The 26,372-nt window shown below is 46.9% G+C and overlaps 1 protein-coding gene across 1 annotated transcript in view; it reads left to right on the top strand.

The window, feature by feature from the left end:
- The window catches only part of LOC146172528 (nose resistant to fluoxetine protein 6-like), a 137,361-nt gene that overhangs the window by 83,052 nt on the left and 27,937 nt on the right, over positions 1–26,372 (top strand). The window contains exons 11-13 of the mRNA XM_084585786.1: positions 7,152–7,274; positions 9,002–9,122; positions 25,471–25,660. Coding sequence (XP_084441912.1) covers positions 7,152–7,274; positions 9,002–9,122; positions 25,471–25,660 — 434 coding nt within the window. The remainder of the gene's footprint in view (positions 1–7,151; positions 7,275–9,001; positions 9,123–25,470; positions 25,661–26,372) is intronic.

Below are 26,372 nucleotides of genomic sequence, written 5' to 3'. Positions count from 1 at the left end.
TCACGAGAAATAAATGTAATGTCGACACACTTCCGCCGTGAGCACGGGTAGGTAGTTTCACCAATTGCGTTAAATTTTGCATTAGAAGTACGTCAACAAAAGTTCGCCAGAATGAGAGCGCGCTTTTGGGAACTCATTAGCCCAATCGACATCCGGTACAATAAAGTCTCCTGTCAATAGAATGCTACAAGATTGGTTCCTATGTCTGCATAGAAATTCATTCAAGTTTTTAAAAAATGCAGGACTAGAGTTAGGAGGACGATAAAATCCACCAATTAGAAGGTGGAAAATATCCAGTACAATCTTGACGATGACGCACTCCATTTCAATAGGGTCAGGTAGTCTGGACACACTCAAGCACACCTTAAAAAGTATGGCTACTCCGCCACCTCGGGAATCTCTGTCGTTACGGTAAATTCCGTAACCTGCTGGAGTGATTTCAGCATCGCTTATATCTGGATGTAACCATGTTTCTGTAATGACTAATTTTTGCGGGCTATGGACAATAACAATACTTTCAGATCTGTTATCTTGTTCACTATACTGCGTGCATTCACATTGAGGCAACAGAATGTACTTTTAATGGAAGGTTCGGGTCATGGTGTCTTTTCAGACACGAGTGAAGTTTCAACGATAGGCACTATCTTCCTCTGGGCGCTGTCCCATTGAAACATTTTTTTGTCAATTCTAACTTTGTCGTAGATCAACTTTACCTTTCCTCCCTGCCTTCTAATATCAGCCGTGTTGTCCCATAAGCATTTTCTGATTTGCCTTGTGGCTGCCGAGAAGTCTTCGCTAACGGCTATATTCTTTTCCTTTTCTATCTTGTAGCAGTTTTGAATAATGTTCACTTTTTCTCGGTGATCAATAAGTTTAAGAATTACTGGTCTTGGCTTCCCTACTTTCTTTTTTCCTAGTTTGTGTATCCTTTCTAAAGAAGATACCTGTACGCCGAGTGTACTTTGAAACAAGTCATCCACCACATCTTCCATAAGTGATGAATACGTTTCATCGGTGTGCTCAGGAATGCCAAACACAATGAGGTTTTTTCGCCTACTTCTGTCTTCGAAATCAACTAACTGTTTTCCAGTGTTTTAATTGTATTTTCCATATCAGTGATCTTCATACCAACCTCCTTTACTATCGCTGCTGATTCTTCAACCTGTTTAATATTTGCTTCGATTGTGTCCAGTCTTTCCCTAATACTCTTTTGACCATCCAAAAGTTGCAGCAGTAGCTCCTGATTGTTTGGTCCGGGATTAACCTCGACATCACCACAAAGGATCAGAAATAAAAGCAGAATATCCTGTACGTATAGGTACACCGCACAAACACCATTGGGGCACGCCAGAAAGACCAGACAACGGTTGCTAGTTTTTATAGTGGAAGAATTATTACTGACCTGCACAAAAAGCAGGAACGGGTTCGTCATGGCGTTGACCGGTGGCCCGCTGACGTGCCCACTGAAGTGATTGCTGTGTGAAGAGCCTCTTATATAGGCCGGGACTGAGGAAGTTGAGGGTGGTGCCGTCCAAACGTCGACGTAACGTGGTAGTTGTAACGCGCAGACTCCGTAGAGTCCGGCAGCAGTGACACATGTTGCTTCATCGGCTATGCTTGCCGGTCCAGTCAAGCCGAGAAATATCTGCACAAAAAGCAGGAACGGGTTCGTCATGGCGTTGACCGGTGGCCCGCTGACGTGCCGACCACTTCACCGGTACTTTCCCTGCAATGGTACAAGGTAAATAAGAATTATCACAGGCTTCACAGTGCCGGGATCACAAAGTAGCGGCCTCTGCGGGAAGGCTACAACTACCAAAATTTATACCGAAATTTATCGAAATTTATCGCTCGATTACTACGCCATATCTGACGGCAGAGAGATTGTGCCTATACCAGGTTTGCGGTTACGCTTTATTGCGCGAGAAACGCATGCGGATGCTATCCAGCAGACACCTCTTAGGGAGCGTCATTGGGAGGCTCGTCCTATCTTCTCGATGCATCCCAAGTTTATGCCTCTGGCAAGCCTCCCTTTTGTAGCATTCCGAGACAGGCTCTTCTCATCTGCGATTGGCTGGCAGCAAGCCAAATGCATTGTTTCTCTTTTTCACCTGCCGCACTATTGCGACTCTACAGCCTTATGCAATTATCCCACCTTAAGGACAAGACTCCGTGTTTTCTCTATCGCTAGCTTTGTACCATGTCACCAAGATGGTTTTATCGTCACTCCCGGCCCCGCTAATATGTAAGCGTGCGTGTGCAACTGCTAATTACATCATCATTCAGCGACAGGATCCTGTCCGGAACACCCGAGTGCGAGCTAAAGCGCTCTGTCGACTCGCCGCTGTCGCATGCCCTCGAACTGGGCCTCTTTCCCTGGCGCCCCTTTTCTGAACCTTCTCTTGATCGCCTCCTGTCTCCTTAAACGTCTACTAACTTTTCTTTCCCATCCCTATTTAAGGAACAGCGCAAGGGACGGGACACAGAGACACAAGAAAGCACAAACACAAGGCGCTGACTACAGTCAGCGCCTTGTGTTTGTGCTTTCTTGTGTCTCTGTGTCCCGTCCCTTGCGCTGTTCCTTAAATATGCAAAACCAACTAGCCCGCCAACTCGCTCTTATTAATTTCCCATCCCATTATAGGAGAGAGAAACCAGAGGAGAGAATGTGAACAAGGTGACTCGTACGCAAAACCGGCAAAACTTGCCTATGACAACTAGCCGTGTTAATACCTCAGTAGTGTCCTGCACCAACACACCGACTCGCAAGAAGTCAGCGTAGAGTAGGGGTTAGCAAGCTCAACTGGGACATGGAAGAAGCTTGGCGCGATTCTTTGCTTGGACATGATTTTTTTGTTGTCAGGTGGTGCGGACACGCTCTGCTCTAATAACAGACTCTGCCGACACTGCGGAGCTCTCTCATGAAAGAATAAATGTTTTCGTATTAAAACCTGAAACCATCATATAGTCGGGTGTGTAATTACGCGGTGGTCATTTTCCTACCGTAGTGGCGCCCGCTGAAGAAAAGGTGCGCATGGTATAAAATCCACTCCCCACTAAGAGCCAAGGGAAAGTCTGGAGGCGTGTACAAACAAGAAATTTTCTCACTCCGGCTAACCTTAGCTAGTGGTACCCATAAAACTTATCAGATGTAAATTATGTCGGGATAGAGCAGATCTTATATATGTATGGTGTATAGATTTGTCTACAGACATTAGGTATAGATCTAGAGAAGAAAAAAACAAAATTTCGGTAGAGTCTGCTATTGAGATCAAACCCTGAGATTGAGCTAGGCTTTATCCGATTGGTCCAACACGCCGTCCGGGTCCAAGAACTCGAGGCCATCGTCTGGGCTGAATGTCAAGTGTCACCACCACCATGAAGCAATCGAGAAACTCCATGTGCTCCATGTATGAAGTGGCTCAATGCGCGTTTCGGCCCGCGGGGCAGCTTTTCCTCCCGCGTCGACCCGGTCGTGAGGTCATACATCGGCAGACCATTGCAGAAGTTACAAATATTAAAAAGGGTGGGAAGGCACGGCTGCCCTCATCTGCGTCGCACTCTACAGGCCTGTTCCATCTTAGCGCCCTTGAAGGAGTCGTGCGAGCGCAGACCGTAATCTCCCAAAAATTTGATTATTTTTCGGCAAACCGGAAAAAAAAGGGGCATGAAGTAGCGCGTGGTAGGCTGTTCGCAGTCCCTTTTAGCTCTCATCTCCTTCCTGGAAATTTCGATAATTGGTACGGAAACGGCCATTGGCTAGGGTCTAGACATATTAACCAAACCCAGTGCTTCGATCAGGTATCGCAGGCAGCCTCTGCAAAAGACTTCAACAATGTGCCCACCGGAAAACAGCAAAAATACAGATCAAAGCTGCCTCGTGCTCTCTCATTTTGAGAGCCACCTTGCCCGTTCTATACGCTAGGCCATCCATGACATACCAACCAGGATGGCATTCATTTTTCCTTCTCTGACTGACGGATCACAAGTGGGCTTAAGCCACTGATATTTCCTGCCGCTCGCTACGCGCTTGCCGTCGCGAAATGTGTTGGCGCACACGCATACTGGCACACAAAAAGGAGGCTTTAGTTTTCTTCCTCGTTCATGTGCCCTTTAGAGTTTTGTGTGTGCTGTTCGGCTCATATATACACTGGCGTATTGGCGATTACAGATGAGACTTAAACAAATAGAAGTACACAAACTCAGAGAAACACGCTAACGTGCATCGGCCTTATTGTTAAGAAATACTGAAGGCAGTCCCTCGTCTACGCTGCCGCATTTTGAGCTGAGGCAGCCCGATGAGGAGGGTGGGCGACCATACCGCCAAACTCTTCTTCCTTGGGTTTCAAAAACGGTCGCTTGAGGTCCTACTCTCCTCATCACAAAACTGATCGAATAGCAAAAAGGAAAAGAACCCTGCCAAGGCGCTGTGATTACTGCTTGCTTCTGCTGAAATTGGTGGGGGGAGCAAAGTTTACTTCCGGAAGCTAGTCGACAAGGCAAGCGTGAGAAACCCTGCGAAGACGGAAGGGAAGCATGACCAGACTCTGTAGCTTGATTTCGGCCTCTGTAACTTCGCTTCTCAGGTGTTTATAAAAAGCTATTTGCTAAAATTACCAAGCGCCCCAGAGCAGTAGGCTTCCCACCAGACCTCTTTCAAAGCAAGAAAGTTAATGTACCGTCATTAGCACCGATCGCAATAGGTAGTAGAAATTGGAGGTGCTGCTCCAGCGCACGCCATCATGCACGAAATGCCGAAAAGTCAGTACGGCGCCCCAGCCCACTCCTTACCATTTTTGTCACATGGGCGAATGTAATAATTGGGCGCACATAGCAAGTCTTCTTGATGTAATTTTTGAAGCTTGCACGCCGGGGTTGTCGCCCTAAGAGGCAGCGACTGGTTTCCGGGAGCGCTTTATAAAACTTATTTGTAAACTATAGGTGCAAGCCAGAACTTTTAATTTTTGCTCCACTACTCAAAAAGACAATTTCTTGCAGCAGAATATTCCCTCAAATACAATTTCAAGTGCCCTTTACTAAGCCTTCGATAGAAATGCCCCACACGCTCAGAACCCAATGTCTCACCGCGACCGGCCGTGACATATTTCGAACATGGGATGGTCAGTGGCCTTTTATTAGCGCGTCGTGCCGCGAAATTTGATTATATGTCAGGCTTCGACAGCGGAAGCAGGCAGGCTCTGACTTTGCAGGAGCCCTTGCAAGTGAGCCCTGAGCTCGAGTCTATAGTTTAGCGTGTAGGCTCCTGGAGCTGTGCTTAGATTTAAGACACTCTTTGTTGCTGCAAGTGACGTCACTTTTATTATTTGTATATACGTTTCTACGTGTTTGTAGTTGGTGTTATATTAGGTATAGTTTCCTCGATTGCCCTGAAGCCATCGTCGTTCGCCTCTTTGCCGTTCAGCACGTCGCAAAGCCCAGTCCGGAAAGAAGCAGAAACGTCTCTACGAATATTTAGTTCGACCAAAGTGCTCTCCACTTAGCAGGAATTCATACCATAATGATGCTGATTTACATAACATATTATAACAAAGGTTTTCCCCACTTCAGTCAATAAGCTAATACAAATGTAGATATGACCAATGAAATCAGCTTCTTGCCATGTACAGTTGTTGGCTATGATTTCATTAACTTATTTTCAGTACATTTATGTGCAGAGCCGAAAGTTGTGCATTTTACTTTGACGCTAGTAAATGTTAAGTTGTTACTTCTCGGCCAAATTCGCAGGTTTATTACTTTAATGTTGGCATTGGCTCCTATATTTTCTAATGGTTCTTCAGTCAAACATGACAGCGCTGTCAGCCTATGTAATGGTTTTAGATGTCTATTTTGCAATTTAGTAAAAGTAAAGGAGCACAACGTTCCCTCTGAGCGGAGCGCATTTAAACCGGCACTCGGGTTGAGTAGTGGAGCGTCTCAACCAATAAGCAAACGCGGCTGTTGATTTCACGGGATATAATGATGTTTAAGTAAGCTTAAACCTCGGCTATGTTTGTCAACTGTATTCACAACGACAACAGGGACCTTCAAAATCCATCCTTTAAGGGCAAGATAGCTTCCTCTGCTTTGAAAATAACGGGGTATTTACTCAGTTCAGAGCTCAAATAACAACTCCCTATCGTTGGCAGTGCATCAGAGTTGTCTTCAAGCACCTTTCATTTGTGCCATATCACGCCCATGGGCCCTGCTATTCTCCGCACTAAATCTATGGTGGTGTTCTTACCCCTCTTCTATGTATCACACATGAATAAAACACTACGCCAGCACAACATAACCAAAACACTTTTAATGACCTAGGTCCAAATGAACATGACCTAGAATAAGGAGTTCTGTGTCCGTAAAAGACTTGGTTGCTTCATGAATGTCTTTCTTAGGCTAGTACAGAATTGCATTTATCAGTGATTAAAATATTTAAAAGTATGTTAACGAAATTTCGTATAGGTTACATCTTCACCTTCGGCTTATTTGTGTTGCAGTTCACGGGGTCTTAAATCACACGAGTCAGAAAGTTGCGCAGCGCCCATTTGGACTCTGGCATGCCTGTCGACAAGCACATTTTCTTCTCTGTCATTGGTGATGGGGCTCAGATAACTTTTATTTCAGTCCTTGTTCACAGTTCGGCGGCAGCAGCCGAAGAGAGAAAAATGAATACGGTGGAGGGAAAGTTCATGTTAGGATGTGAATAGGCCAAAGAGAGCATGGCAAAATACGCCCCTTCCTCAAACTACGCGCTAGTTCACTCCGCATCTTTCTGCACTTTAAAATGTCGGATTAAGCAGCACAAAATAACATGACCCCACCTAGGAGTCGATATGATAGGGTGCATAGGAATTTGTTGCGGAACAGATTCCACTTGCTACAACTACGAGTAAAAAGTGATCAACATGCCGGTTGCATTACCTTGAGACCTTCTGCTTTGGGAACTGTCACCTTATTAATTTAGGGTCGCGTTCACGTTGCGAGACATAGAGAACGTGTTTGATGGAAACACAGTATTCTGATGTTTTTTGGGTTGTCATCTCCTCAGTGCTACTTAAACCGCAGAACACACCCCTTGAGACCGGTAATGGGACATGCGATTGGCCTTTCAAGCTCTTATACTGTTTTTGTTTTCTATTTATTCCTTTTTTCAGCCGGCCAAAGGCTGCCGTTGGTGTCTTCGCCGTCCTGTCGTTGGTAGGATGTTCCATTGCAACGTGGCAAGTCGCTGGTAACAAGAAGACTCCTTTCATGGTGGTAGTAAACGAGTCTGCATTGTAAGTGCGTCTCCGTCCTGAATTTCACTTTTAAGTCCCAAACACTCAGTGCGTTCGTGGCTGCTGCATAAGAAACATTAGACAGTGGCACAGGCACCCAGGGTAGCAAAAGGGCCACAGCATTACTGGCATCCTTTACGATATCCCTATGGGTGACAAAGGTGTAGATTTTTCCGATCAACTTATAAAACAGCCACAATACTTTGTCTCTTTACTTTTAATTTTGAAAGAAACTTTCAAGTTGGCGATAACATGTGCATATTCAAACACTGTTCTAGGTCTCGAAATCGAGTAAACGAGAGTGGCAGGCAACGAAATGTTTTTTTTAATATAGAGTCTGAAGAAATATTCTGGAGGGCTAATTAAGTCACTTTACGTGCAAATTAATTTGTGCTTGCGTTTGGTTTGGTGGTCTGTTGCTGCTGCTGTTGTTGTGTTGTGTACAGGGCTTCGCCCCAGCACTGGTTCAATGCTTCATTCATTAGACGCGCCTTTACGCAGCTTCAAACTTCGAAGTGTCGTGGCGGTGTATTCTGCCTGCCCTTGGTGTCATTGCGAGAGTTTTAAGGTCACGGAGGCAAGCTACTTCTAGCAGATCATGATGTCCCTATATGTCCTTATATGATGATATATAATATGATGGTATGCTGTCCTGTCATGTTTTGATTGGGGTTTCCTTTTGTGGAATATTGTGTGACAAAGCCAGACAATAAAAAGTAGCTTCGTGGCAGCGTATCTGTCTCACGCCGGAGACTCGAGTTCAGTTCTCATATGAATTATATGTTTCTTTTATTTCTATTCTCTAATAAATTTGATATCAATTTCTGTTCGTGCGTCCTCTTCAAAGAACCTGGTTACACCACTCAAAATGCAAAGAAATGCTTTGGCAGTAAAAGTCTGAGGCGTGCCTCCGCAGAATCGCTCAGTATGAAAGGGGAAAAATTTGAACATTCAATAAATGATTACTCCGTAATTATGTGCGACAAGAGCACTTTTGCTCTTTGCTAATTGAAATACCTCTTAGGGCATAATACTGAGAAAATTACTAATCACATATGCCCCTTTCTGCAAGTGACTGTACTCTTGCATATCGAGCTATCGTGTCCATGAATCTTGCCTCTTGTTTTCTGTTGGTCACAGTCCGATAGCGTATATAAAGTAGCGACACAGCCGGTGGCTTTCAAAATCCTCTCCTCGCAGCAGGAGAACGGGACCTCTGCTTTCCCACTGATGCATGGAGACATATACTAAAGACTTTCAAATTCCCTTTCCGCACAACGCAATAACTGTTGTCGGCTCGGACCGATTCATTTGATCATACCAGTGGCCTCAGCTTGGTGCGCATCATAGCGGTACAATCGTGAGCTTGCCATTTTTAAAACATTTATGATGGCAAAAAATATCAAATCAGCACCTGTTCTGGGCTTTTTAGGCAAACAAGAATTGGTTTGGTTTGTGGGATTTAACGTCCTAAGCGACTAAGGCTATGAGATACACTGTAGTTGAGGACTCCGGCAATTTCGACCACCTGGGGTTTTTAACGTGCACTGGCCAACACGAATTATCCACGCCTCTTGAGATTTATTTTTCTGACCGTTCTCAATATTTGAAAGCCCTAAAACGCTTTAACATCAACCACATATTCAAACTATCTTGCATTTTATTGATCTATGTACTTGTGCTTTCCTTTAGGCTTACAGATTCTTTAAAGCCTTGTTTTCTTGCAGAACTGGCTTGGAAACGCTTTACTACTACTACTTCTACCCCTTCTATCATGCTGTGTGCTACTTCACGGGATGCATTACATTCTACTTAGTTTCCTGGTTCAAGACAAGAAAGATATCTACGGTAAGAATGAAATTTTTCTTGAGTAGTACGTGTTCAGAGGCGTATATATATGTTCGCTAACTTTCTGGACGTAGAGCATTCGAAATACTATGTATAATGATGCTCTGAAACACAAAGCAAGAGATTCGATGCTGAGAGATAATATTTCGTGAATCTCCACAAGGAAGAATTTTGAAAATGCGTCGCGTAAAAGCGTGTCTTACCGGAAACAGAAGTTTAATGTTCACCCTCATCGCTTATTTACTTTTAGGTTAATTTAGATTTTAGGGGCTCAAAGCTGTGAGCCTTCGGCAGGCCCCAAGCAGTACGTCAACGCGACTTAATCGCACAGTCGTTATTTTGCCTAATTTAGTATGTCTGTTTCCCGAAGTACACAGAGCGACGATGCCCATCACTAACCCTGCGGCTTACGCTTTGTTGCCGCGCTTGTTCTACAGCGCAAATTTGCTGCTTAATATCCTCGTGAGCTTCAAGGAACCTTACAAGAAGCGTTATTTGAAGCAGATACATGTAGATTCGTTGCACGAAAGGAAGTAAGATTTCTACCGTTGGAGGAAAGGTTAGGCCAATTTCCACCATTGTTTTGTAGTTTCGGTGTCATTGAAGGTGTAATGTTTACATGAGATGTTGCTCATAGCAGGAGCAAATCACTTGATGATGTTGAGGAGAAATAAAGTAGCGCTGCACTTGAATTATGAAGGAATTGCATTAAAGTGACAGTGCAGTGCATGGTGTTGTGCAGTGGATGGTGCCTCACAGTGGTAAAGTAAGGGCTACTTTGTCGTTAGGAATGTGTCGTATTATTCTTACCCACACTAAGTTACGCCCACTCTCATCATCCTCCGCTGACAGCGTCTGTTCGCTGCAGCTTATGCTCTTAGCGTACAGCTCATAAACTATGTGAGTGCTTATACACGTGTGATGAGGGGGGGGGGGGGGGAGTACCAAAGCTTACCTTCAACTCATGTGCCATGTTGGCTACGCCTCTCAGTTAAAAGCAACCACGCCCACCATGGCCATGCGGCCAGGCACAACACTGTTGATACAGCAAATATAAGGAAGTCGTCTAGACATTTTCCGTCACTGCGGTAGAGGCGGGGACGTCTCCTTATCAAAGGGGAGGAGGGTTTTTACATATTTCGCTGGCTGGCTTTCTCACACAAATGAAATTCTCTAAGTTACCATGATCAAGACAGGAAGCACACATTGAGAATGCTCTGCCTCTATTCACGAGATGCGTACCCCTTTTTCGTTATTGTTGCCTTCTCAGAGTTATTTTTTGATTAGACCAGCCAGCCTACGAATAAGTACTATTGGAACCTTGTGTTGTATTTTACTGGAATTTAACGCGAGTAGCGACTTTGTAATATATATTGGCCAATAGAAAAACAAATAAAACCACGACAGTAAAGGCCGACCCACATGGAGCGATTTTCCCGCGGCAAACCTTGCGAACTGCCGCCCGGCGGCCGTTCGCAGGCTATCAAGCCGGGCCAGATATTTTCGCCGGTGGACGGGGGAACGGCCGCTATTGGGCGCGACCACCGTGAGATGGCAGCACTTGCTGCCGCACCGCGCCGGCTGCGGCTCCGAGTCGTGAGCGCCGACGATACGCAAAACTTTAGAAACATGTGCTAAAGATTGTTGTTCCCGTAAATATTAAGCGAAATGTCAATACAGAATCCTTCCTGAGGATCGCTGAGCCGTACCGAGTGACTGATATAGAAGTGACGGCTGCGATGCAAGCAAAGTTCTGCTCACAACCATTTGCCGACGTTACGGCACGACTGCTCCGGTCCGCTTGCACGCCGCCTCCTCTAAAAGTGGAGCCGAAGTTAATTATATTTGCTTTTATTGATAGAGAATGGGATTGAGGGTTAGGCAGTTTGAGTAGACCATTTACTATAACACGAAGGAATTTCATAGCGCCGTTTCATGTAGTGTACCATCGATGTGAAACAAAATAGGCCTAGCGACTACTAGGGAGCAGCGCACGGCAGAGCACTGTCGTCCGCCGCCCCAGCGGGCGGCACTGGTTTGGTCCCGCCACAAGGTGCTGTAAGCGTTGTGATTTTGCCTACTCTGGTATACAGCTAAAGCGGGAGCTTTTTCGACGTTCTGCTCAATGCTGGCTCAAACCATACTTCAGAGAGACGCGCCTGCATTACGCTGTTGCTACGGCGTCGGACGTATACACTCGGAGGCAGTTTACAAGCGCTGTCGGGCGCAATTTGAAACGCTGCCTATTTTATGTGTCGCTCTTGAAATGTCATTTAGTGTGAAAAGTGCGTTTCTGAATCGGACCCAGGTCGTGCGTTTTCTCACTCGGACGCCGACGCTGCCGACGCCACCAGTTTTTCGTTGCATGTGGTTCGGCACGGCGACGGTGCGTCGGCGTTCCGCCGCGCCGCATGAAGTTCGCAGAGAAAGTTCGCTCCATGTGGTTGGCCTTTAACGCGACATAAGCACTGGAAAAAGTACCTTTAATAGACTTTATGGCCCTTGCAGTCTGATCAAAACGTTCATTCGTCGTCATCGTCAGAGGCCGAGTTCTCGTAAGCCAAATATTCCTTTTCACTCTCGTCCTCCCAGACGATGTCATCGGAAGCCTTTGCGGCCAGGCTCACATTTCAATATCACCTCCCGCTGCATCAGCCACCCACATATTGTCTACTCGTCGAGCTTCTGCAGAATGTCCAACCAATTTCTTGTGCTATCTCTTTCGAAGCGAGCGTCGTACTAGGCACGGCGCGTTGCATCGTGTGAAATGCAATAACAACAGGAGTAACCGCACTACTACACGGCGAAAGGTGTAGAGGGCGCATTATAAATGCGGCAACGTGATTCTGAGCTTACGAGTATAGTGAACTACAATATTGTCCCAGAAGCGTCGAGCTTCGGATAGTGGTCGGACTGTTGGTCTGACCGAAGGGTCGGAGGTCGATCTGTGTGATCGAATCGGTGAGCGGAGGATGTTGGTCGTAGTGTTCATCGACCCTCGGGGGTGGGGCCGCCGTCCTCAGTTTTCCCGGCGTTGACTTGGGGACTGCCTGAAGGAAGAACGGCAGCTAGAGAAAAACTGTCGCAGCGATGGTGACCAGGATTGGTGTCGCGGAATGGACGCAGGTGGGACGTTGTCGCTAAGGTATTGGTCGATGTCCCGACGTCGTTCGCCATAGCGCGACCGAGGGGCATTTGGTAAAAATCCGCGCAAGCCTATCCGACGGTACAGCCAGTGGCGCAGTAATTGACCTGCTTTGCCGCAGTGAAAGCACAAAGGTAGATTGGTCGGTGTGCGCCGCATGTGTGCGCCACACACCGCACGACAGGCACACCAGTCTAAACTGGATATCTGGATGCAGCACGAGCGGGAAGAGCAGGGGTGCTGAGTGCCGATGGTTCTGGCGCAGGGGTACGCAACACGTCGCTGTACGTCATGATCTACGGCGCAGGCGGCTGGGGTGATTGTACTGATGGCACTGCTTTGTGGAGCTCTTCGCGCAGAACATCCGAGAAATCTCCAACATGCGGGTGTTGCTCGAGAGAGGGCAGCTTTTGCAGCTCTTCGCGCACGGTGCTTCGGATAAAATTCACGAAGGACTTCTCTGTAGTTTGCGGTCATCGGCAAGCGGAAATCCACAGTAGCGATGTCCACAGAGCGATCAAAATGCACAAATCGCTGATTAAGAGCACGCTCGATGCTTGCCGCTTCCTTCGTAAAATCAGCCACAGTACATAGAGGGTCACCTACAAGGCCAACGAACAGCTGCTCCTTGATGCCTCGCATAAGGTGGCGCACCTTCTTTGCCTCTGACATGAATGGATCCGCCCGGTTGAAAAGCCGAGTCATTTCTTTGACATACATGGCGACGCTCTTATTAGCCTGCTGTGCTCAGGACTGTAGAGTGAGTTCAGCCATCTCTTTTCTTGCATCGATGCCAAATGGTCCGAGCAGCTGCCTCCGGAAATCCTGCCAGGTGGTATTCGTAGCAACGTGATTTTCGAAACACATTTTGGCGGCTACTTCCAGTGAGATATAAACATTCCGCAGCTTCCGTCCCTTGTCCCAAGCATTACACACAGTGACCCTGTCGTAGCTGGTCAACCAGTCCTCAACGTCTTCAAACTTGTCGCCATGGAACGGCGTGGGCATACGCAAATCATAACAGAGCAGTGGCTGGCTACTCACGGGAATCTGGATGGTCTGGCTTGCCGCTGTAGTCATCATGGTTCACGGTGGGGAAACAAGGGGACCACACCGGGAGCTAGGCCTCTCAAGCGGCGGCTAACCTTGTGCACAGGTGTATCCACGGTGTGTAGATGGGCGTAGGGGCACCCAGAGGCTCTTCGTTCATGGGATGTACCCGGAAACTCCACCAAAATTGTCACAGAAGCCAGTTGAACTGTGTAGGCAGGTTACTTGCACCTACGCAAAAGCACCGGCAAAAGAAGGCACGGCTGGCTAACCGACTGACGAGCGGGCACCACGAGCGAAGAATACGAGCGCGTGCCAGTCTCTCGCTCGCCACATAACGGTGCCAGTAATGACATTGCGGCAACATAATCTAGTGGGGTGAACGGAGGCAGGTGTCAGAGGAGCGGCTTAAGCAAAATGCCCGTCGCACCCGCAGAGGGCGCTGCTACTCCTTTTAAATTCACTAAATGGTATGATGGTAACACCGCTGCAACCAATATAATGGGGTGGCAGCAACCGCTACCACCCTGTTTCAAAGGGGAAACTCCTGTATTCTATCCTTCCGTCCGTCCGTCCCTCCATCCATCCATCCACCCGTCCGTCCTTCCATCCATCCACCCACCCATCTATCCACCAACCCGTCCGTCCGTCCGTCCATCCATCCACCTATCCACCCACCCACCCACCTACACACCCGTCATCATCATCATCATCATCTTAATACCCACTGCAGTGCGAAGGCTTCTCCCATATTTCTCCAATTAACCAGGTTCTGTGCTAGCTGCATCCACTTGACCCCTACGACCTTCTTAACCTCATCCGCCCACCTAACTTTCTGCCGCCCTCTGCTACGCTTTTCATCGCTTCGAATCCAGTTTGTCACCCTAAGTGACCACGGGTATCCTCTCTTCGCACTACATGTCCTGCCCATGCCCATTTCTCCTCCTTAATTTTCACTAGAATGTCAGTAACTTGAGTTATTTCTCGCCCCCGTGCACCCATCCAACCACCCACTTACCCGACCGTCCTTCCGTCCGTCCAGCCATCCATCCATCCATCCATCCAGTCATCAATCCATCCACTCACCTATCCGTCCATCCACCCACTCACCCATCCACCCATCCATCCACCCACTCACGCATTTTCGTGCTTCTATCTGAAGAGAAGGGAGGCCATGAGCAAAAATATTGGTCTAAGCGTTCTGCATCACCATTTCTAGATCAGTGAAAGAACGTCCATAGAGCGAATAAAGGTAATCAAAGAAAAGGAAGTGCTCTCGTAGGTTAGGCATGGTTAGGGTGCAGAGGTGAGCACAAGGTGCTTCACTATCCGGCTACCGGTGAGGAGCCAAGGTCTAGGGAGCATCATGACCATATGTCTCGCCTCCCTGAAGACTAAGCGGTGACTGACGTAGAGCGCGACAGACATGAGTGCTCAGTCCGGAGTAACATGCGCTTGTACAACACTACCCGCTGCCGAGACCCAGGTTACGTGTTGTAGGCCCGCTTGGTTGTCGGAGCAGGAACAAGGACGAGGCGGCTGGAAACGGACTTTTAAGTGAGATGGGAAACATTTATATACAGTATTTACATGGTAGCGCTTGGTAGTGGGAGACTGACTAGAGGGACAGTTTCCTTTTTACAACCCTCGACGCACACTTGTCGCCAGTTTTCATAGGGTTGAATCCCAATGTTCCTTAGATGAAAGGCAAGCCAGATTATGAGGGTGTGTCTGTCACCTAACTCTCCCGCACTCTGACACACACTCACCAACACTGCTCGCACTCGTTGACGCGCCCTTATGACTGGTTCTGGCTTTAGGGTGAGGAAGTGGTCATCTAGACGGCGCAGATGGCATAAGCAGATTGTCGCCGTGTGTGTTTGCTCCTGGGCTGGCTCATTGGTCCCGAGGTCGCCGGGCGGCATTCAACGAGGCAACTTAGCCAAACGCTGTCCCCGTGGCCCACCACTGGAAGAAATGAAGAATGCAAGCCCGCTCTCTGTAGCGGTGCTCGACACTTGAAGGGACCGGGAATTGGTCGCTTCCTCTCCTTGGTCCTGTCGTCGACTTGTTGGCGGGACCCCTGATAATTGCCGTCGCATGACGAACTGTTCCCTTCGGCCGGCCAGTATTAGGTGCAAGGGCGTATCACCGTCGCCGATATTGAGCGCTCACAGCCGGACGATCCTACATCTCTGGCTTGGGGAGGGAGGGGGGTCCGAGACGCCTGCTTCCAGTCTCGATCATTGTCGCGCTACCCGATGGTCTCACCAGCTCGTCCGATCACAATAGCTCGTCCGCCGCCAAAGGGGCTACACCTGATCGATGTCCTTCGAAGAGGCCGCATAGCTGGGCTGGTCTCCGGTTCTCTCTTTTATCCAGAAGTGAGATGCCTGCAGGCCAAAGGTCTCAAGTAAGTCATGATGTCTGCAAAATAACCCCGTCCCGGCAAGGCAAGAGCACTGCCACCTCCCGAGCTGTGCCAGGCAACCAAAAAACACGCCTTAAACAATAGGCTGCTAGAATTTCCTCCCCTTTCTGGTCAATCTACGGGAGCCCTGTGGAGAGAGCTCCTGACCAAACCCATGCGGGCGATTTATTCACGCAATTCTTTGCCATTTTGGATCAAATTTTGGTGACAAATAAAGACCGCAGCTGCCGTCGTGATCTCCGGACAACGGCTAATAACATGAATATCGAGAGATATATCTACGTCATAAAACCACACTAGGCATATACTAACCTCAAATGATCAAGTGCTGTTAAAGAAAACAATTCTGAAAGTGATATGGCCAAGAAAATTAGACCCCTTTGAGGATAAAAGAGTACACTCAGAGGAGCACCTGGAAGCTATCACTTTGCCAAGTGGAAAAAGCTTTAGCACAATTTTCTTTACCCAATGGTAGCGCACTTCAAAATTATGCTCCGGCATGGTGAAATCTGAATCACCACGTATCCTCTCGATAACTCCAGTGACAGAGGATGTACCCCTACGGGGAAATACAAAATAGGTTTCAGCCTCTTCGAATGCATTCATAACTAGCTGGACGACCGCCTCCCTTTGTGGATAGGGCTTCATAAAGTTGCAGTAGTAAGGCAGTGGTAAGTTTTTACCCCTATTCGTCTACCGGGAATTTATACCGCATAGTTGCTTTCCAAAGTTTTATCCACAACCTCTGCTGGTCCCTTCCACTGCACATCTAGCTTGTTGGAATTCAATGTGGCCAGCAGCATTACCTTGTCTCCTGCCGAAAACAATCGCGGCCGCGTGCCACGGTCATAGCACAGTTTGGCTTTCTGCTGAGCCGATTTCATGTTAGATTCGACAAGCTCTCTGCATGATTGAAGCCGTTCTAGCAGCTGAAGTACATATTCGAGAACGGTGGGGTCGTCGCCCTGGCCCTCCTAGGATTCGCGCCGCATGCGAAGGGGTGACCTGAGCGACCGGCTGTATACCAATTCAGTTGGATTAAACGCTCTGGCTTCATGCGGTACGGAGCGCAGCACAAACATGGTAGCCGGCAAACACGCTTCCCAGTCCTGGCGATGTTCGTAGCACAATGCTCCGAGGACTCTTTTGAGCACCGAATGCCACTCTTCTACACTGTTACTCTGAGGATGTCTTACAGAACTGTGCAATATGCAAATCCCGCATTTCTCTAGAAACGTGCTAGATAGAGCACTGGTATAAACACTGCCTTGGTCACTTTGCAGCACGGCGGGGAAACCCACCCTTAAAACCAACTGCATTAGACCGTCTACAATTCCTACCGAGTTCAGCTCCTTCAGGGGAATCGCCTCAGGAAACTTTGTCGTTGGGGAGATGATCGTGAGGATGTAGCGATAGCTCAAAGCAGTCACAGATAGTGGACTGACAACACCCAATACAAGGCGCCGAAATGGCTCGTTGATAAGTGGCACAAGCCTCAGAGGTGCCTTCTGTTTATCCTGTGATTTTCTCACCCTTTCACAAGTGTCACACGTCTGTACAAACCTCTCAACATCTTTAAAACACCCTAACGAATAAAATTTTCTCAACAGCGAAGGCTTTGTTTTCTTGATGTCGAGATGACCGGGCCAGCCGCTTCCGTGACACAGCTTTAGGATACTTATCCTATATATTTGTGGTTCGACTAGCTGGTCGTAGTGCACGCCTTTGGCGTCTTTGTACTGCCTGTAGATTATTCCTGCGCGCTCCTTCAGAAAAATGTTCCTTCTCACCAATCCTTTCCTGACTTGACACTTCAAATTTTCGAGAATTGCCTGTTCAGCCGCTATGTCATCTCGGTGCATGCTCATAAGCTCAGGGAGGCCGTTCAATTGGGGAGGCAACAAAGAGGTTTCACATTCCTCACTGGACTCCCTAGGTGGCGCAGAAGGCTTCACATTCTCGATAGGAACTGCCGCAGCATCTACTTCAGGATTTCATTTGCCGATTGCATGCTGTTCACCCTCATCCGAATGCTCTAACGGTACTGCGATTTCGCGGGCTTTAGAACGTGTAAGCGCGTGCACACAACGATCCTCATAGCTCAAGCCCTTTTCTTTAGTTGGTCCTCTGAATGGTTAGAACAGAGATAATGGCACTGCTCTGGCAAAGTTACTGACACTGCTGCCTCCGTATACAGTATTCTTGTTGCGATGGACTCCATCGCAACACTCTAAACGGGCCCTCACTTTTTACTCGTGCAACAGGCAGGCAAACGCTGCCTTTTTGCGCCACCTGTCTGACCCACGCGCAGTAGCCAGTGAAATTCTGTGGGGAAACGAGCACGGGGTGCACCACATCCATCATGGCGGTGAAGTCACGCAGAACATGACAATATTTTCTATTGACGGTCATTTCACGCATGTAAGGTGCTAGCAAGCGCATGTTTTCATCATCTAGAGTGGTGAGTGAAAAAACTATCGTTTCCCTTTGACAGCCGCTCGCGATGAGCCCGCGCTCGTTACACCGAAAGCACACTGCAGGTTTCTTCGCCTCCAAAGTTTTAGCAAGGTCTCTTCTCCTTCCTTTCTTTGTCAACATCGTTTCTCGAGGCTGCGCTATTTTCGCGGTCCGTCTGTTGTCCCTTTCTCTCTCAAAGTAAGGGGTACTCGACTCTCGTTCCGCGATGAATGCCTCACGAAATCTTTGTGTGGCTTTGCGACTGCCCGCATGTCCTCTGTCCCTGCGTCACACCTGACCTGAAACTCTTCTGCGAGTTCGGCGGCGCGTTCCAAGTTTCCCGTTTCGGGCCTGTTTCGCACTCATAGCCACGTTTCCTCATTCAGAGAATTGTAAAATTGTTCTAAACAGATCTCATCGACGACATTTTCATGCTCAATATAGACCTTGGTGGCCTTGAGCCATTCGATAAGATTTGCCCTGTGATTTTAAGCAAAATCCGGAAAAGATTCAGAAGACTTTTCACTGCTTTTCTGAACCGCCGACGGAAAGCTTCGGCTCAGAGGTGATACTTCTTAAGAAAAGTTGCTTTTACCTTATCGTAATCGTCCGCCTACTCTTTGGTAAGCCGAGCAAGCACGTCAGCCGCCTCGCACGGCAAAACTCTCAAGAGATGCTGGAGCCAGGTGGAACATATAATTTCGTTTTTCTCGTATGTCAGCTTGAAGTTGACAAGAGCCCGATATCCTCACCCATTGCGAAAGCTGACAAGTCTCATCTTATGCGGATTGGATGTCTGACGGCTGCCAAAAGCGGCCCTGTCTGCTTTTGCCACTTCTACCTGCGCGTCAGCTAGCCTCACCTCCAATCGCTTAGTCTCTAGCTCCATTTCCGCTTCCTTTTTCTTGCCTCCATTTCTTTTTTTTTCTATTACGTTCCTCAATTTCTTCTTTTCTTTTTCCTTCCGCAATTTCCTCCTGCGTTTTGCGGTTCATCTCCGCCCAGCATTCCACAATATCCTGGTCTTCAAAACCGCCGTTTTCGATCGCGCTGACAATCGGCTGCTTTTTTTCGACTTCCCACAATTAATCCCTAATTCCTCAATATCAAAGTTAGCTCCGTTATCCGCAGCTTTCTCCAGTCCATGCCTCCCTGTATTTGTGACCACAAGTCTGTCAGAAGTGCGTTAGTGTAAAGCAAGGATCAAATTAGAACAGACTTCTGCAATCAACTTTCATACCAGGAAGAACACCTTACATTAGGCCTGGCAAAACTCAAGGAGAGAAGGTGACACACTCACAAAACCGAAGCAAGGACATCACGCAGAACATCCCACAGCTGCCATCCAGTTGTTATGACCCAAGTTGCGTGTTGTAGGCCTGGTTGGTTGTCGGAGCAGGAACAAGGACGAGGCGGCTGGAAACGGACTTTGATGTGAGATGGGAAACTTTTATATACTGTATTTACATGACAGCGCTTGGTGCCGGGAGACTGACTAGAGGAACATGCAGTCTCCTTTTTACGACCCTCGACACACACTTGTCGCCCGTTTTTATAGGGTTGAATTCCTATGTTACCTAGATGAGAGGCGAGGTGGTCGTCTAGACGGTGTAGAAGGCGTCAGCAGGTTGTCGCCGTGCGTGTTTGCACCTGGGCTGGCTCATTGGTCCCGACGTCGCCGGGCGGCATTCAACGAGGCAACTTAGCCGAACGTTGTCCCCGTGGCCCACCACGGGAAGAAAGGGAACAAGGCATGCCCGCTCTGCCTAGTGGTGCTCGAGACTTGAAGGGACCGGAAATTGGTCGTTTCCTCTTTTTGTCCGGTAGTCCACTTATTGGCGGGACCCCTGGTATGCTCCACACTTGAAGGGACTCGAAATTGGTCGTTTTACTCTCCTTCGTCCGGCCGCTGTTCTTAGGATCCGACTCGGGTCTCCGCAGCTCATCCGATCCCAATAGCTGTCTGTGCAGCTCGTCCGATCACAATACTGCTGTCTACCGCGACGGCCCAGCTAGTTTAGGCGCCATTCTCTCATTGGATGCAAGTGTGTGTGTGTTCATTTGCATTGGTTCGGCAGCGTGCGGCATGCCCTGACACCTTTTCTATCGCTCTTCAAGATCATGAAGACAGAGAGGTTTCGAACAGAACTGGTCAAAATCCAGGATTGCGGCTACTGCTACGAAATAAATGTTTCGTTTAACCACCTCTGCAAAGAAGAGCTGCTTAAGGTTGACCATAGATAATAACAAAGCGCAGCAGACTCATCAGGTTATTGTATAGTAGTAGATTCCCCGGCGCCCTGTTCCCTGCATATTCCTTCCAGATGGTTAACTGAAAATGAAATTTATTCCGGAGGTCGACAGTAGGCGTCGACGATTCTTTTTCGCTTTTCCGCTTGTGCAGTGCACTTACATAAGGAGAGCTCTCAGACTAAGATTTAATTTGGTTTGGCTTTGGGGTTTAACGTCCCAAAGCGACTCAGGCTATGAGAGACGCCATAGTGGAGGACTCCGGAAATTTTGACTACCTGAGCTTCTTTAACGTGCACTGACATCGCAAAGCACACGGGCGCCTTGCTTTTCGCCTCCATCGAAGAGTGGCCGCCGAGTCCGCGATTCCACTGCGCCATCCTGGCGGGGGCTTTCAGACTAAGAGGGCATGATGGACGTTTACAGACAACTGAAAAAAGGGCATGATGGAAGTTTACAGACAACTGATATAGCTGAGAACATCAGTAGCGGCGTCGTATCAATTACTGAAAAAGCCACTTCGCAGCACCCTCCGAGCCTTTCTTCCGACAGTCATACGTGTTATCCCCTTTAATTCTATGCATATGGCGCCGAAATTGAACGGTTAGTGCTCTAAATAAATTAGGGAAACCAAACGCCCGTTAAACACTAAATTTGGGTGTATAGAGATAAAGAGTATTATTCATGTTTTAGAAATGCATCAGAAGTTCAGTTGAGACGGATTTACTAAAGGCTAACGCAATGTATCTGACTCCGACTGAGTTAATTTCAAACTTTGTTTTCAATGTGAGCTAAACTTCATTTCACATTTAATAAGACGCTTTTAGCACAACTGCGGGTCTATCTCAATCGACCACATTCGACGTAGAATTGCCGCATAATTTGACGTTCCACGAACGCCGCAGTGATGAAAAACGCATCACCAGGAAAGCAAGTAGACGATGGTGAAATCCTCTTGCACTACCATCATATGCGCGCGAGATTTGCGCGCAAGATCTGTCAATGCCTTCTATAGGAGGGGTTGGAAGTGTGCAGGCGATTCCACGACATGTGTTATCCTTCTCTAGCGTTCCTGCTATCTGCAATCCAACATTTGAACGCGCGCCAAGGAACGCCGCGCGACGCTAAACTCACACTTGCCGGAGAAAGAGTGGCAGATACTGCACGTTTCCTTTCCTGTAAACCAATTATAGTTATAGTAGCTCCGCAACGAACATGAAGAAAATGTAAATGATAGGAGAATGATGGTAGGCTTTTGCCATTCTCCTCTTGAGAGCTCTAAGAGGTGCTCTAAATTTTTCGCAATCTACGAACCCTACTTAAAGTAGGATTGGTTAACTATTTTGTTACCACGCGAGTTTAATTCAAACACCGGTGGCCGAAAAACTCAATGTTCAAATTTCGCACCGCCAGCACTATAACGGACTTGCTCTGTCATCTAGTTAGTACTTCAGACACTGTATTTTTGTTTTCGGCGCGGTTTGCATTTTTTTTTTGCAAGGCGACCATTTTTCAAGCAGATTTGAAGTTCCGGTTACGGCGTGGAACGCTCCCAGCGTAGCATCAACTGCGGGAAGAGCTCTCACTCGCAAAAAAAAAAGAAATCTGTTTCAGGCGAATTCGTTGTGGCTGTAGACAGTTGTTAGATCAGAAAACGATGTTGCATTCTCAGATTTTGATTGCGATATTGAAACTCTCCTATAACAGTGCGGAACGTTGGCATCTGCATTCTAGTACGCTTCGTATTCTGCCTCTAATTTGTTTGCTCTTCATTGGAGCTGGTTTTCTCGGTGGAAGTATAGCATGCTTGATATTTTTCTCATCTGTAGTGCCTCGGCAACAAATGGGGAGACGTCCTTCCGTGATCGCAGAGAAGGATTTTGTTTGCCCTAGTATAACTCTGGGCGTCGACCTAGATTGACACTCCGTAACAGGACTTCTGGCTGCTCCGGAGCGTCAGTATAAGGCTTACCAAAGCAGCCGCATGCTTCAAACTATTTCGATAGCGGTAATTAAAATGTTAACACAAACTTAACATTTGTTATATGCGTTTAAATGTGAAAATGTTATATGCCTGAACAAGTACGCATTTACAATCAGTTTCAGTTCAGTCGTTCAGTCGTGTCCGACTCTTTGTGACCCTATGGACCATGTTATGCCACGCTTTCCGGTTTCTCACTATCTTCCTAATATCACATAACTTCATCTCCAGCGCCTCGACGATGGCATCTAACCATCGCGTTCGCTGCCTACCCCTTCTCCGGCAACCCTCAACATTTCCCAACATCAAATGTTTCTCCAGCGAGTCCTCTCTTCTCATCAGATGACCAAAGTAGCTGAGCTTTAACTTTAGAATTTGACCCTCCAACGAGCAGTCAGGGTATATGGTCGACAATATCGACTGATTTGATCTCCTGGCAGTCCAAGGAACTCTCAAGAGTCTCCGCCAGCACCACAATTTAATCGCGTCAATTTTTCGGCGGTCAGCCTTCTTCACAGTCCAACCATAGCACGAGTTATACGGATCTTGGTTGGCAGACTGATGTCTCTGCTCTTTACTAGGCGGTCAAGGCTAACCATGGCTCTCTTTCCGAGAAGCAGGCGTCTCCTAATTTCATGGCTGCAGTCTCCTTCCGAAGTAACCTTGGAGCCCAAGAAGAGAAAATCTGTCACAGCTTCCACTTCTTGTCCCTTGATACTCCAGAACTTGATAGGGCAAGACGGCATGATCTTTGTCTTTTCAATGTTCAGTTTAAGCCCAAACTTCTCACTCTCTTCTTGTACGCGCATCAGAAGTCTCTTGAGTTCCACTTCACTTTCTGCCAATAAAGTAGTATCATCCGCATATCTATGGTTGTTGATACGTTTTCCAGCAACCTTCACTCCAGCTGAAGACTCGTCCAGACCGGCCTTCCTCATGATGCACACTGAAACATAAGGTAAATCGGCAGGGCGACAGTATAAAGCCTTGTCTCACTCCTTTCTCAATCGGAAACCAATCAGTAAGACCATGCCCAGTTCTGACTGTGGCCTCTTGCCCTTCATGCAGGTTCCTGAAGAGACAGATGCGGTGAATTGGAACTCCCATGTCTTGGAGAGCTTGCCACAATCTGCTGTGATCTACGCAGTCAAACGCTTTCGCATAATCAATAAAGCAGAAGTAGATGGGTTTCTGGAACTCTCTTGCTTTTTCCATAATCCAGCGAAGGTTGGGAATCTGGTCTCTAGTTCCTCTGCCCTTGCGAAACCCAGCTTGCACGTCCGGAAGCTCCCGATCCACATACTGCTGCAGCCTACCTTGAAGGATTTTCAACATCACCTTGCTAGCATGCGAAATAAGCGCGATCGTACGGTAGTCGGAACAATCTTTTTAGCACTACGAGCAAACAATTATATTCTTTAGATTCTCTATTTTTCTGATATGCTCGACTAGTTGAACGTTTTCCGCTTTACAGCGATACGCTCCTTGGAGTTAAGGTATATGAGCACCTCAAAGGTCGGATATATGGTGACTACCGCTCAATTTTTCCGTCTTTACTCTCCCCGCCGCTATCTGTGGATGTTTCACCGCTAGGAATGTGTGGACTATGCGGGGAAGCATCCACAAAACGCGGTACTTCCGCGAACCCTCAGAGGCAGGTTTGCATTCGCGTCTGTACATCGTTGAAGCTCGCGCGTTTGCCCGCGACGGGTCGGCGGCAGTGCAGCTGTTGAATTCTTTGTGAACAGTGTTTTGGTAGACGAAAATACCCGCATATTTTATTTTATTTCTTCACATTTTGTTTCTAATTTTCATATCAAGAGTTCATCACAAATGTGAGGGAGGGTAGCTATAAGTTTTGTTTGGTATTTTTTTCCGGCATTCTCAAAAGCGATCTTGGTTGAAACTGAGAATTGTTTTAAGCACTGTTATCAAGCTTTGCTTAAGCAACAAAAAAATTGGTCCTAAGCTTCTTTTGGGGAGTAAATTTATTTCAACCGAAAGCTGAAATCAGCATTTTTTTCAGGTAGTATAATAAACACATTTCACCTCATAATGCATTTCAGTTATAATTTTAAGATTTTACTGGCGAGTTGTAAAAAGATTGAAAACATTTTTTAAGTTCTAGAATTTATTTTAGTAAGTTTCTTCAAGAGTTATTATAACCTATATTCAAGTTTTTACTGTCATCCAGCTAACCTTGTGATTCTCGGAATTTTTCATATTCATACTGAACACTAGGGCCAAATCAAATGCTTTTAGACTTTGCATTCTATTTCCATTATTGGCATTCACTTTATCTGTTTTATCTCTTATAATTTGTAGCAAAAATGTTTTGTGAGAAACCCGTTTTTTCCCTGGTAACGAAAGAGTTTAGCAGCACATTTCTTTACAAACTGGATGGTGGTGAGATTATCGTCTGTTGACAATTAGACTTTACAAAAGAAAGCTTTCTCATTTTTGTGAATGAAGTTTAAGCTCGCTGTATTGCAGTGATGAAAACTTTAATAAAAACCTTGTGAGAAACTTACAGTAGGCGTACGGGTCAGTAATTTTCAAGCCATTGTTGTCATCCTCTGTATTACGGGTTTAGACAATATTAGTGTCCTGCACAGAATTTGATAGATTCAAAACCATTAAGCATTGTATATAAAAAGGGCCAGCTTCTCTAACAGAATCTCGCCATTGGCTTTCAAGGGAAATGTAATTGCCTGTAGCAAGCTATAAATGGGGGGTATTTTTGTTTCTAATGGTTGTAAAGGAAACCTCCCGAGTGCAAAACCTACTTCGTCAGAAGATCGCTTTGGCGTTCATAACGTTTTATGTGAAAGATGGTTTGTTTTTCAAACAGTTTTAACAATTCATCGCTTTCTAAGTCACCCAACCAACCAAGAAAGAAAGCAATTTATTTTTTCACTTCGCAGCTGAAAAATTGTACGGCTTCCTAAAACAAACAAACCCAGATGGCCTTTTCTGTTTTACCCAAAGCAACACAGTTGATGACCAATGCTTCGTATTTCTGCCTCTCTCGCAGCCGTTCCAGGTCGCAGCCTGGTGCGTTGCTATCGCCTGCGGATTGTGCTGCACTTTTGTAAAGACACTGTGGTACCGCTCCAGTAACCCCACAACAGAGTTCGGGAAGCTATCTGTAGCTTTCTTCGACCGTATCATGTGGTCCATCTTCCTCTCCTGGATCACTTTTGCCTGCGCCACTGGACGAGGAGGTATTCACGAGATGATTTTGTCTTACAAATAGGCTTGCTGGCATGCTAAAAACCCCGCTCTGTTTACGCAGTGGCTGGTGTGCTTGAATTCTGGGCTCGAGGACGCTTGTTCAATCCCCTCCGCGGCAGTTGCTTCTCCGCGGAGGCGAAATGCAAGACGCCCGTGTGCTGTGCGATGCTAGACACGTTAAAGAACCTCGGGTGCTAGAAATCGTAGAAGGCCTAATTTAAGGTTCTCTTCATAGCCGACGTCGGTTTAGGGACCTTAAGTCCTAAACACCATATCCGACGTGCGAGAAATGTTTCGTGTGGATCATGGAGATTGGGGATGGAAGCCACCTTGTTGATTTCGGCATGCTTTTTCCAATCACGACATTGCGAGCTAAAAGTGTTTTCTCATTTTGAGCATTGTTAACAGATAGTTTAAAGTGAATGCAGTGTCCTTCCTCTTTAAAAAAAGACGCCTTTTGCGTGATGTAAATATAGCCCGAAAACAAATATCACAGCATTGTGTGCTCGGGGTAACACATCCTCAGCTTTTTCTCTACTGGCAAACTTGCCACCAGTATTATTGCCTTTTTTATATTTCATTTCATGTGCGGCTGTAGAACGTTAAAGGATTCCGCGGCAATTAGAAAAGAGAGTTCATAAATAATCGCTTTTTCTTTCTGCATTATCCAATAATGCAGCAGCTTCCATGAAACCTTAAAGT

The sequence above is a fragment of the Amblyomma maculatum genome, unplaced genomic scaffold (assembly GCF_055883805.1).
Source record: "Amblyomma maculatum isolate TAMU_Amacu unplaced genomic scaffold, ASM5588380v1 scaffold_13, whole genome shotgun sequence".
Taxonomy (NCBI): domain Eukaryota; kingdom Metazoa; phylum Arthropoda; class Arachnida; order Ixodida; family Ixodidae; genus Amblyomma; species Amblyomma maculatum.
The sequence above is the reverse complement of the archived record's forward strand: the minus strand, read 5'-3'. Positions and strand labels throughout refer to the sequence as shown.